General features: G+C 41.4%; 1 protein-coding gene across 2 annotated transcripts in view; it reads left to right on the top strand.

Annotated features, from left to right (window-relative positions):
- The window catches only part of B3GNTL1 (UDP-GlcNAc:betaGal beta-1,3-N-acetylglucosaminyltransferase like 1), a 132,710-nt gene that overhangs the window by 108,493 nt on the left and 11,021 nt on the right, over positions 1 to 13,196 (top strand). For both annotated transcript variants that reach the window (XM_055794774.1, XM_055794775.1), the window contains 3 exons: positions 696 to 831; positions 11,038 to 11,106; positions 12,828 to 12,902. In XM_055794774.1, coding sequence (XP_055650749.1) covers positions 696 to 831; positions 11,038 to 11,106; positions 12,828 to 12,902 — 280 coding nt within the window. The remainder of the gene's footprint in view (positions 1 to 695; positions 832 to 11,037; positions 11,107 to 12,827; positions 12,903 to 13,196) is intronic.

Here is a 13,196-nt window from a genome sequence, read left to right as displayed (position 1 = left end):
GATTCATCTGTCAAGCCAGAAATTGAGGAGATTAATTTATTGTATCTAGAAAACTATTAAGTATAAGACAGGTTCCTAATTAATGAATATTAAATGAACCCTGGACATAAAACAGATGTTCTTAACAGCAGGCAGTTCTTTTTAAACCATTGTAAGTGATGTAGTCTTAAATATTACATTATAGGGTGGGGAATTGCTGTTTTAAAAGCATACCTGATTGAAAGTGATAAGAAACGCCACAGTTTTTCATCTTCTTCTGATCTTCTATCTGGTATCTTGAAAATAGTAGTGGTTTAAATAGCTTCAAGTCTATCCTGAAAATAAAGTCTAAGAACTGCCACAGAATTTCTTTTTATTCCCAGCAACAGTTTACACATTTCCCTTGGAAATTTCTAATATAATATTTTCATGTGATTTTTTTTTTTTTCCTTGTGAATCATTTTGGTCAGGTTTATGTGTGTGCGAGTATGTAAATACACAAATAGGTATAGAATAATGGTAAAGGTTTTAAAGGTCAAAATCACAGAATAAAATCATAGAATCATTCAGGTTGAAAAGGCCTTTAAGATCATCAAGTCCAGCCGTTAACCCAGCAGTGCCAAGTCCACCGCTAAACCATGTCCCTAAGCAGCACGTCTGTGCGTTTTGTGAACACTTCCAAGGATGGTGATTCCACCCTTCTTCTAACTCTCCAGGGGAACCATCTGGAATCACCGAGTCAGGTTTCTTGAAGACAGAGTCCTGAGCTGCTGGACGTCGTTCACCATTTGGAATGCTGGCAAGCAAGGCAAGAAGCTCTACAGAAGCTTGTCACCAGCTAATCGGAAAAAAGTGAGTAGTCAGAGCGGGTAACATCTGTACAAAACCACTTTCTTCTCTTCCTTGTGCCTCCTTGCTTCTAACGTAACGTAGCAAAATTCTGCCAAGATATTTTGTCCCCAGAGTACCAGTTGGTGATTACTATTAATTGGGAAAATTCTCAATATTCTGCATAATGTATTTCTTCTTTTAAAATGCTATATTACTGTATTTAGAGTGTACAGTGTGTATGTAGTGTAACATGTACACACATGTTCCTGCTTGCTGGTGACTAAGCATAGTAATAGGTTAGACACACTGTGTAAGTGTTTATGGCCTGCGACTGTGTAACTAACAATGTAGTAGCCAGGTGCTCGAGGTGGGTAGAGTAACTCTTTATTTGGATGGTATAATACTAAACTATCTTGTCCAGGATTTTTCATACTTGTATAATATTTGCCCAGTTCCAAAATGGAAACGGGACAGGTCCCTATCGGATGCTGAGCAACCTGGTTTATGTTACAAAGAGTAGTTGTACTGTAACTGCCTTTTCAAAAGCTTGATTGTTTAAAAATAGGGGTGGAACAGGGGGTGAATAGGTGAGTAGAGACTATTGTACGTGACCGTGTAAATCAATTTACAATCAGTTGAAAACGTGGACGTTGCTTGTATTTGGCAATGGCAGATATTTCTCAGGAGAGGTTTGTCTGAGAGTTTACATACCTTACTTTTATAACATTTTCTTTTGTGTAAGAACTTTTTGTCCAATAAAGGCTTTAGGGCTAATGTCAAATGGTTGTTTCTTATAAAGAGCCACAGAACATTCATTTTATTACTTGAATGTGTTTTCTTTTCTTAAAAAATACAGATGGGAAGACAGAATGACAAACATCTATATAAACCTGATTAATGTTGTGGCCCTCAGACCACACACACATTAAAAAACAAAAACAAACAATCAAAAACAAACAAAAAAACCCAAAAAACCAGAAAAGAAAGAAATAAATCCGTATACTCATAGCTGAAATTACTGGACAGACGTGGGAGGCACTCATACAATAAATACACAGCACGAACCTGAAGTCCCTGCTTGATACTCCAGTGCCACCCCTCTCTCATTGCCATCTCATGGCAGTGGGTGAACTGTATGAGGAAAGAAGTTGAAATGCCCTGTGTCTCCAATTAGTTACTTAATTTGAAGAGGGCAGAACTGTCCGTTAAAAGTATTGAGTTATCTGGGTCATGCAGTGCAGTGTGCATATGACTTGCGGGGGGAGGTTTATGAAAATGTTCGCTTTTATTAGTATTTCGCAGAGCACTTTGTGAATTCCACTAACTTACTAGCAACCACGGCACTTTTCTGTCTGAAAAATTATGAGAATTATGAAAGAAGTTCCAAGAGAGATAGCAGCTTGTCTGGTAGACTTTTGAGATGCTATGGAAAAAATAGACACTTTTTCTAGCAGTGTCTTACCATCTTAGGTGTTGGGTTCTTTTGTTTTCTTCTCTTTTTATGTTCCAAGCCAAAATGGAGATTGATATTAAGATAGAACATCTCTAGCTTTGGGTTACATTTGCCACCTACTTCTATAGGTGACTCATTCGGCACTTTACATCCTGTTCAGCAAACGTAATGATTATTTGAAGATGTCACTGCCAAGGTGACAAAGGGCAAGAGAAAAATACTATACGTGGGGTTTTGCCACGTTTCTGCCAAAGACCCAGCACTTACTTACCCCTCCTTCAGTAAGGACCGACCTTCGTTCCCGGAATGCAGCACTGACTGCATGCGTCGAATTAACTGGGTCTTGACGTTCTTTGCAGCTGCCCTTTACATAACGTTTGCTTTGGCAGCGTTGTAGGCCATAATACAGTTTTGCTTCTGTCAAGGTTACAATTGCACATATCCCAGTATGCTTTAGTTTGATACTGAGATACGGCATTGAGCATTAACCCATTAATTACTGGATACTCTACCAGGCACACCTAGCAAGCTGACGTGCCAGATGCAGCTGCCCGAGCCAAGTATGACTCACTTTGCAAATGTACTGCAGGAGACTACTGCTAAAATGCAGTCAGTCTGATCCTTAATACCTTATATAAAAGTAATCAAACTTTATCTACTGTCTGATGTGTTACCTGAAGCATCCTGAGGTTTTGTCACCAACCAACAAAGATAAACAGCTTCAGAAAGCTGCTCCTAAGCGAGAGCAGAGGCCTAGTTTTTAGATAACACTGATTTCGTCAGAAATCAGCTATCTTTAGTGATTAAAGCATTAGTTTTATGTAGTAGTTCAGGTTCATTATGATTGCCATTGTAACTTCCTAGCTTTTCCAAAGGTGAGATCCCAAGTCTATCCATCTCAGTCAGAACTGAAGCTTGATTGTTACCCTGATGTTTCATGGTATCGCGTTGGCAAAAGGCTGCAGAAGTAGTTAAAACGTCTCACTTCTTGAATGCTAATCAAAGGATTATGCTGCTGGGGTTTCAGGAAATAACTTCATAACATTTATGCCTAAAAAAGAGGGTAATTCATGGAAGTCTTCATTTTATTCTAAATTAGTAACAGTAAGAGGAGGCTAGTTAAACTCCACATTGTACTTTTCCTGAAAAATCCTTCAGGTATTTTGTGACTAATCTTCAACTCTTGCCAAAGACTCTAAAATCCCATATGAACAAAGGTTGTAAATAGTTGTTGCTTCGTCCTTTCCTAGCCCTAAAACCAATAAAATACTTTTCCTGTCTCACCCTTTAAAGACTACCTTAACAAGATGTAACCTTTCATATATTCTGTTAATTGTGAGAAAACTAGAGATTCAGTATCGTTTTGAATCTACAAGTAGAATCTAGTGTTGTCTTGTAAATGGAGGCCCTGGGATATGAATTCATCAATTATGTAGAACAGACACCTTTAAAATACAATTCCAAAAGCCCCTTAAGACAAAGTATTACATCAGTACAATTACCGTATTCTCCTCTGAAGGTCCAGTTGTGTAAAGCAGTGTGATCTTAAAAGGTCTAATACCCTTTGAAATGCAGGTAAAATTGCCAGGATAAGCTGTATAATTTAATTAAGCTGTATAATTTACCTGTCTAAATTTAATTTCAGTTGGTTTTATACTTTAAGTCAGTTTAGACTCTTGAAAATTTTACCTATGCTGCGTTTCACTGCTGCTGCATCCTTTCATCGAGATTCAGAATTTCCTAAGATGTCATGAGACTGATTTTGGTTGTAATGTGGAGTCACAGCTGAGTTGTTTTCTAAATTATTGGCAGTAAGTACCTGCAGAAAATTTGGGACAGGTACTTCCAGAATAAATAATAACCCACCCCGCCCACAAAAAAACCAAACCAAACCACCCTATTCTATACCGATTGTATTATTTTGTAATTGTGAAAAAAAAAACCCTAAACTCTACTAAATCTTCAGAAAGCGAATTCATTAGTTTGAGGTGTCAAGCTTAGTGCGTGTAAGGAAACATCTTTTCCAAAAAAAGAATATTTCTAGGCTTTTTAAAACCCGATAAACAAACCAGTTTTATTTTTTATACTGACTGGGTTTTTGTGTAAGTTGCATGCCAGTCAGCATTTTAGGAAACAAAATTTTGGCAATTCCAGGAAGCAGCAGTCTGTGTCTCTACTCACTAATAAATTATTACTTTAGTCTGTTTGGAGAACAGTCTGAATTGGAATTATGGCTATGTTAAAAGAGAAAGGGACACCTAAGCAGTATTCTCTCTTTTCCTTCAGACCTCTGTATGGTGAATATTAAAATAATGCTTTGTCTCCAAAGAGTTCAGGCAAAAATCCAAGGCTCAGTATTTTTGCTAAACAGCAACACAAGAAAAAAAATATTCAACTAGTAGGGCTTTTTATGAATTAATTACCAGGATCTCAGTATTCTTAGGGAAATTCTGTTTCCTGGCTGTCCCCTTCTTGATTCACGCTGTTGACAGTTGACAGTGGTTCTGTATTAGCATTTCTGCAAGAATGAAGACGAACAGACCTTTTTTTGTTTAAAACACATCCGTCTTGTCTATAATTTGCAGCTGAAGATGGAAACCAAATGTTTTTGGGATGCTACATATGCCTGGAGGGTTTCTGAGCTGTCTTGCCTGCTCTTTTATTCTCCATCAAACTTCAGCTAAAAGGAGAACTTCAGCATTAACATCTTGTGTCATTTCCGATAGCTGAAAATAGTGCTCAAGTAGCTAACAGAAGAGGAGGGGGAAAGGACAAAATGAGCATCAGCTAATTAGTGGCATGGAAACAGTACTAGTATACAGAGAGCCCATGAAGTTTCTCTGTGACAACCCTATCCACCGGTGGCAAACTCAAAAGCTTCAAGGAAATGTTTTGCACACCCTTTTTCCTAGCTCATTAACCATTTAAAATCATGTTAGTTTTTTTCACTTTTTTTCTAAGAGCAGCATCACTAAGCCATGTACTTCAACTGTGATCACTCACAAAACCAAGAAATGTTTAAGTTTTGTAGCATTTTAACTACTCTAAAGTAAATGAACGACAATATGAGGGACTGAAGTGGGGGCATGTAAAAACGAAGAAACATAAATAGAGGGAAGAATATTACACCTCCCCTTGACTTTGCAGCGAAAGAGAGAATGGCAACGTGAAAACGAGTTAGAAGAGAGCCTAGGGGACAACGGAGGGATGAAATTTCAAAGCTTCACTTAAGTCCAGGTGTAAGGCATCCTAAAATGAGATGGGGTGAAATAGAGGCTTCGTTTCAGACTACAGCAAACAGTTCACGCTGAACTACGGCAGGGAAGCCTCCCTGCTGCTCCTGCTCAGGAAGATGTGCTTTTTGCAATGCCCGTGTTGCTGCTCCAGGGGCATGTGCGCTTGAACAGTTACTGGCATAACTGACACAGTTACCTGGTCTAGAGAAACAAGACACTTGCAACTAGTTCCCACGCTGTTGCGTATAAAGGCAGTTGTATGTAATTAGGAAAATTTTGTATATGCGGTACTGAGAAGCTTATTCTGCATTTGGATTCTGGTATTAAAATTCTCTTGAGCAACTTTGTTACATATATGTGCAAATAGGGAAGACACTGCTGTCTTTAATGGAAGAGTGTCTTCAGGCAGTCAGGAAATGCATGCTTGGGATGTAAAGATACCCACAGTGTCTGTCATGGCTGTAACGCTGAAGAGGTGAAGTGAAAGGTAAGGTCCTGCCCCTGGGGAGGGACAGCCCCCTGCACCAGTACAGGCTGGGGCTGACCTGCTGGGGGGCAGCTCTGCGGGGAAGGACCTGGGAGTGCTGGTGGGCAGCACGATGCCCATGGGCCAGCGGTGTGTCCTCGTGGCCAAGGGGCCAGTGTGGTCTCGGGGTGCATTAGGAGGAGCGTGGCCGGCAGGTTGGGGGAGGGGATCCTCCCCCTCTGCTCTGCCCTGCTGAGGCTGCGTCTGCAGCGTGGTGTCCAGTGCTGGGCTCCCCAGTTTGAGAGAGATGGGGAACTACTGGGGAGAGGCCAGCGGAGGCTACAGAGGTGATCTGGGGACTGGAGCATCTCCCTTCGAGGAAGGGCTGGGGGAGCCGGGGCTGTTTAGCCTGGAGGGGAGAAGACTGGGAGGGGACCTTGTCACTGTCCACAAATACCTTAAGGGTGAGGGCCCAGAGGACCGGGACGGGCTCTTTCCAGTGGTGCCCAGTGACAGGACAAGGGGCACAAACTGCAGCACAAGAAGCTCCAGCTGAATATGGGGAAGAACTTCTTCACCTTGAGGGTGGCAGAGCCCTGGCACAGGCTGCCCAGAGAGGCTGTGGGGTCTCCTTCGCTGGAGACATTCAAACCCGCCTGGACGTGGCTCTGTGCAGCATCTCTAGGAGAGCTGCTGCAGCAGGGGGGTGGGCTGGGTGGGCTCCAGAGGTGCCTTCCAACGCTGACCAGTCTGTGCTTCTGTGAAAAGCAGCACCCTGATAATGGAAAATCGCTCCAATTGTGACCGAGAGTTGCTTGCTAGTGTCGTGGTTGCGCTGATGGCATACTGGGAGATGTTTATGGCTCTGCATGTCTCTTCTGTTTAACTGTATCTATTTAAACTTGCATTGTAATGCTTTCGGTTATTTTGTTTTGACATGAATGGCCAAAATTGATTTAACTTTTGCAGAGATTTATATTAACATGCTTCTAAGGCTTTATATAAGTTTGAATGAAAGAATTATAAATAGAAGAATCGACAGGGTCACGAGAAGTTTAAAACAAATGAAGGGTTGCACAAGATGTGGAGAGAATGCAGGAGGGAAGATCTCATACAGGATTTTGTAGAGAGTTTGCAGGTTGTCTTCTTTAAAGATGAGTTTTACAAGACCGATTGATGTAATGAGCAGGGAGAGGAGGCAGTGTGCAGGTGACCATTTACCAAAAAGGTGGTCTGTTGTTTCTGTCATGTTCTGCTAAGTTACTCACTCTCCCTTGTAACACTCGCCTCTCTTGTCGTTCCAGCTACAACAGATCTTGAGAATTTGCTGCGATTACGTTTTGTTTCTTTCTGTAGATGACCATTACAAACCTAAAGCAGACCACAGGTGAAAATAAGTAAGGGAATAAAATCCTGTGAGGATCTTTTACCATAAAAGGACGTTATTAGCCTGATGAATCTTTCTGGTTTTCCATTAGGAAATCTGAGTGGAATGGGAAGTGTAAGGAAACATCCTCTGCAGTAGCCAGCAAGGCAGTAAACAAGTCAAGTACGAAACAAGCTATTAATTCCTGTGCAACAGCAGCACAGATCAAACAGCTAGGTAATTACAGCTGCATTCCGAGCCCACTCTTGCAGACCTCTTAGTTTGTACATTTGCAGTAGGATTAATCTGCTGCCCATTAATCTCCTCTTACCACAGGGAGGTCTGATAGTCCCAGCCCGTGCATCCCTTCACACAGCTGCTCTGTTTATGAAAAAGAACCAGCCAGAGAAGTGCTTTTATCTTCCTCAAACATGTCTTTCCCTACCAGAGATTTTTTTTGAGTAAATATCTTATCTTTTGAGCTATATAAACTTTCTCATATGAAGAAGAAAACTATTACTCCTTTTCCCCTTACACCATTGTTAATGTATATTGTTGCGATCCACATTTATACAAGTAATTATGTAGCTTGTATATAACAGATACTAGCTGTCTCTTCCAAATTTTACCTGAGAGAAATAGCAGTCACTTTCCTGTGTTTTGGAATTGTGCAGAATTTCATACAGGTGATATTCAAAACAAAAATACGTAATCATTAATATGTTTTAAACTGAAGTGTGATCTGAGGACTCTGTAAGCTTCCATGGTGTCATGTTGTCAGAGGCATTGCAGAAAGAGCCGTTTTGCTAAAAGGACGGGGGCGGACCGGCCTTGGGACTGCTTTATAGCTTTATAATTCATAGCTTCCTCCCTGGGAGACTGTAGTCCATGTATGGATAGATGGTCTTCATAAAAGATACAAGAAAGAAGCCCATTAATGCAGGAAAATAAATAGGTAACTCTGGGTTTATCTTGATAGTATAAAGTAAATAGCTCATATAAGCCTGATGCCTTGAGTTCTCCTTATAGGATAAACAACTGTGCCTAAGACCTGTATTAGACTCCACACATAGATTTTCTTTAATTGGAAAATAAATAGTGTGTGTCAGAAAAATGGTTGACTCAGGCCACCCACATGGTGTGCCGTCTGGCAGAAAAAACTGCCCATTCAGGCCTGACCTGTTTTATAATATTGTAAATACCAGATTTAAGCTGGCTGAAACCATTGATAATTGTACATGGAGGTACCTAGTGGTCACTCAGGAAAAGGTGTGAGTCCTTTCCGTCTTCCAAGGGAAATCTGTCACAGAGTTATTTACCTGCCAAGCTCTTTTTTCGCACAGCGGCTGTCACAGGAGTTCCGTGGGCTGGGGCGTTGGTGGGGCAAAGGCAAAATCCTCTACCCGTGGTAGTATGAGTTAGGGCACAGGATGAGGGGAAGCGTTAGGATTATTGGTAATCTAGTGGTACAAGAACTATCTCTGGTTCTCTAACACCGTTCATGTTAAGAAGAAATCTATGCAGCCTTCAGGAGTTTCTGTTAACGGTATTATAACGTGCCGAGGTGAACAGCGTGACACTTTCCAGCACAGATCTTACAGTGAATTCCCAGTTACTGGCATTAAAGTGTAGCTAGAATTTCACTTTACCTTATGGCAAAAGTTTTGGTGGTTTGGTTTGGTGTTTTAAATCCACAGGAGTATAAGCAGCTGGAAAAAACAGCTTCAATTATTGCGAGATAAGTCAGTGTACTGGACTGTATTTATTCCCAGAACTCTATTAGGCTGACAGTGAAGGCATGTCCTGCTGAAGTGTGTTGATAGTGCTCGCAGGTTCTAGGACAGTAAAACATCAGTGCTGGAACTGAGATCTGCAGAATATTGGAAAATTTTAAAGGTGGCCAATACAGAATGAAAAGTGTACAGCTAAGTAACCTCTTCCCACAGCGGCTTCTACTTGGTTCCCTTCATATATATATACATATTTATATACGTGTGTGTACGTGTATAAATAAGATGGGCAGAGCCTATCTTGGGATGTAGTTTACAGTGCTTAAGTCACACCATCTGATTTTTCAGCTACAATAAAGCATTACAGTGGTCATGGAAATAGGGCCAGGGTTGTAGAGTCTATTAGCTTGTGTTTAAAAGAAAAAAGAAAGCCTAAGAGAGGTTCTGGTTCTTAGCCTTTGTGCTCAGAGGAGCTGCTCATGTTTGCTGCTGTCTAACCCAGCCTGCATCAGCCACAAAGACCTTGTGCAATGGCTAGTAAGTTTAGCCATATTTGTAGTCCCTTGCTATTTTTGTTTGTATTCTCTTTCCATTGATGTTTAATGGAAGAACTGATACGGTTTTTCAGGATTTGGATAGAAAACTGTGGAAATAGCTCTGAATTATTTTTTGTAGAAACACCTTTTATGTTGCAAGGGAACGCAGCTCTATCTGGCCATTGCCTGACAAGATGTGTAACAGTTCTCTTCCTCTGCAGTTTGGGGCTGTTGCTGTGGCACTGCTTCGGGAGTGAAGCAGCAATAAAGGATGTAAAGTTCAGCATTATGACACTGATGTCAGTGTTCTCCTCTGTGTAGACAGAATGAGGTCACTTTAGGTAAAAGAAAACTATCTTAACCACGGGAAGAAAATGGGTGAGACAGATTGGTAGACACAGAAACTAAGCCAGCCTTTTGCAGACTTCTCTAACTTAATAAATTAATAAACAGCTGTTCGGCTTTTCAAATTTTCTCAGCAGTAAGTGTTGTTAATCAATTTTTAATGCAACAATTAAAAAGATAGGAAAACTGGTATCCAACTTGCACCAGAATAATTGATTTCTGCAAGACCTTAACCATCTTAACTGTTCCACTTCAGTGTAAGAGTTCTGTGTAGATAATATGAATAGATCCAGTGGAAGTTAGAGGAAAACATAGCTATGTTTATTTTACAAAGTCTTCCGAAATGTTACTGGCAACCTAATGGTTCAAAAATGAGGCCACTGTGTATTTTGGATAGCAGGTGTGTATTCTGCGTGCCTATTTATGAGGAATGCACATAAAAAACCATCTGAAATGTTTGGCAGCTAGGGCTGCAAATAATGCTTCCATAGCTACAGTAAGAATACCCAAAATGAAGCAGTAACTGTATGTGTTTAAACACCAAATCTGCTGAATTTTTCAGTTGAAAAACACAAAGTCCAAACCTGTAGGAATGCCCGGACACGGTGTGTTATGACCTAGAACTGAGGGTGGTGTTCCCAGAGCATCCAAAGCAATAGCGCAGCACTGTGATGCGGAGGGATCTGGTGGTAGATTATATGATTGGGGTGGGCAAAAAGCGGAAGGTTTGTATTACCTACTTTCAGGTGTTCAGTGGAAGTGCCAAGATGAGGCGGCTAGTCTCTGCTTTTAGTTTGCTAAACTGAAAACCCATCATCTCATAGAGGTTTTCTTTTACACAGTCAGTAGCTTAGATCACCTGTTCGCCTGTTTATAAAAACATAATGTGCTCATATACAACTGCAAAATTTGCCCAGCTCCTTATGATACACCCAGATTTAATAAATTTTTAAGCTCTGTAGAAGGACCAGGGTGCGCTGCCCTATTCCTGTGTTCAGTCACACGCCTGTAGCGTTACTTAGGTACATCGCAGGTGAAATACCTGCTGGTAGCACAGAACGGTACTGAAATGCTGCTCTGCTTCTGTTTCTCCAGGTAACTGCATTTTGTGATGTTGATGAAAAGAAAATAAGAAAAGGATTCTACACTTATGAAGAATCTGAGGTGAGTTGTAAGTACTCTTGCATTCTTCAGTGGGATCTGGAAGTGTTCTGGGAAATGTGATGAAGGAATACGTCACTGATTTTAAATACTTTATAGCAACTGATTTTGGTAAGGAGACTGTGACAAAAGACTAGATAGCTGGGGACTGATGCTGGAGTGCAAACTCTGGAGCCAGAACTATGGACCTCACGCTCACTGAAGTCCATTTGGAAAGACAAAAATATATGTACTCTGACAGGGTTCTGATGATGGAGTAAAACATAGTAAAACACTGACAGTTTTTTCTTTTAAGTGCGAGTAGAATGTGGCTCATGATGAATGAAATTCAAATATCTATTAAAGCAAGCTTCTGCAATTAATTGGAGCCTATCTGTATATTATTGTTATACTGCATCTGAATAAAACTTTGGTATGTTCCTTGGGAGCCTAAAATTGTAGGCAGCAACACTTCATTCCCTAGACAAGGAAGCATGAAATTTAGAGGGCAATAAACAAACCACATAGAAAAAAACCCCAACAATGTTGTCTTTTTGCAGTCTTAATTTCATGATAGCAATTAAGACCTGGAGTAAAGTTTCATCCAGAGTCACTACCGGCAACAGCTGGTGGAAAGACAGTTCGTAGTTTCACTGGGCATCGGATCAGATCCCGTGGGCGCAGTGTGCGGAAGGGTGCTCTGCCCGCGCTCCCCGGCCGCAGCCCCCGCTGCTTTGCTTGCGATGGGTCTGGCAATCTGTGGCCAAAGGACGGCTTGATTCAGCGAGCTGATCCGGCAGAAAAGGAACCTTAAAATAAAAAGGTCTCCAGCAAGTTATCTTGTGAATCAAATTACCCTGAGGTTGCACGATCCTTGTATCTGATGGGAGCAGGCCTGGGGGGAGGGGAGGGGGAGAGCAGGGGCACCCCTCAGGCGCAGTGCTCTAGCTTGGATCGGAGCGGCTGTACAACCAGATTCTATGCCAGGAAGCTAATGAGTGTTTTCAGCTGCATGAAAGCAACTGGAGTTCAGGATTTTGACCTGGAATAGTGAGGACTCGCCACCTACCAGTGCAGGGATACTGTCAGCATCGTTGTCAGAGATCCCGTGCGCTTGTCTTCCTAAGACACACCCATCCTGTCAGATCAGTTGTAAAGAAGATTGTACCGCAGTTGTTGTGAATCCTTGGAAGATTCTGGTTTGGATCTGTGGTGAAGTCCCAGCTGGGCGCAACCATTAACAGCTCCCACCGAGGGCAAGATGCTCCTGTGCCTGCTCTGACGCTTCTCTGGGGGCACTGTAAGCTGATGGAGCTCCCTAAAGCTGCAGAAAATTAACCTGCTGACAACAGAATGAGCGTTTTTTTTTTTTTTTTTTTATGGGGTAGGCTGTGAAAGCCTTGCAATCAGATCAAAGAGGGAATTGTTTGGGAAAGGGCTAAAAGTAGAGCTTGGAGGTAAGGAAGCAGTGGAGGAGAGGAGAGAGACCTTCTCCTTCCAGCAGCAGAAAGACCTGGTGTAATGTGTAACTTTGAACAAAGAAACGCAATTGTATGGAAAGATTATGGTAAGAAAATAAGGGGTACTGGAAGTGACTGGCAAAATAATGAGAGGAAGCATGTGACCAGATGGACTGTTTAGCACGAGGTCTCAGAATAATTCTTTCCTCTTTTAGTGTTTAGTAGCTCCTAAAACTTGGCTAACAAGTAACCATGTGTGCATGTCTGCTGCTTTTTTTCCTGCAGGAGAGACCAAAACCCCAAATTCCTATATGTCACTTCAGAGACGCAACTCCACCCTTCATTATCTGCGTGAAGCTGGTGAGTACCTTTACTCCGAGCTTAATGTCAAAATCAGTATGTGCTCCTTATGAAAATGAGTTTCTCTTTACTGTACGTAGCTTTTCCCAGAAGCTTTTACTATGCAACTGAATGGCCTTTTTTATCAAATTGCTTGTGCAGAGTGTTTTGGGGATTGAAAACAGCACTATTAAGTAAAGTAGTAACAAGAATAATAAAAAGTAAGCTTCTGTAAAGGAGCTTGGATCTGGTTTACTTTCTTGCCCAACAACATTCGATACACAAAGAAGCATATACAGTCAGCCACCTGGCCTT

Source organism: Falco peregrinus, chromosome 2, assembly GCF_023634155.1.
Source record: "Falco peregrinus isolate bFalPer1 chromosome 2, bFalPer1.pri, whole genome shotgun sequence".
In the NCBI taxonomy this organism is placed as follows: domain Eukaryota; kingdom Metazoa; phylum Chordata; class Aves; order Falconiformes; family Falconidae; genus Falco; species Falco peregrinus.
Note: the sequence above shows the minus strand (reverse complement) of the source record. Positions and strands in the feature narration are given on the sequence as shown.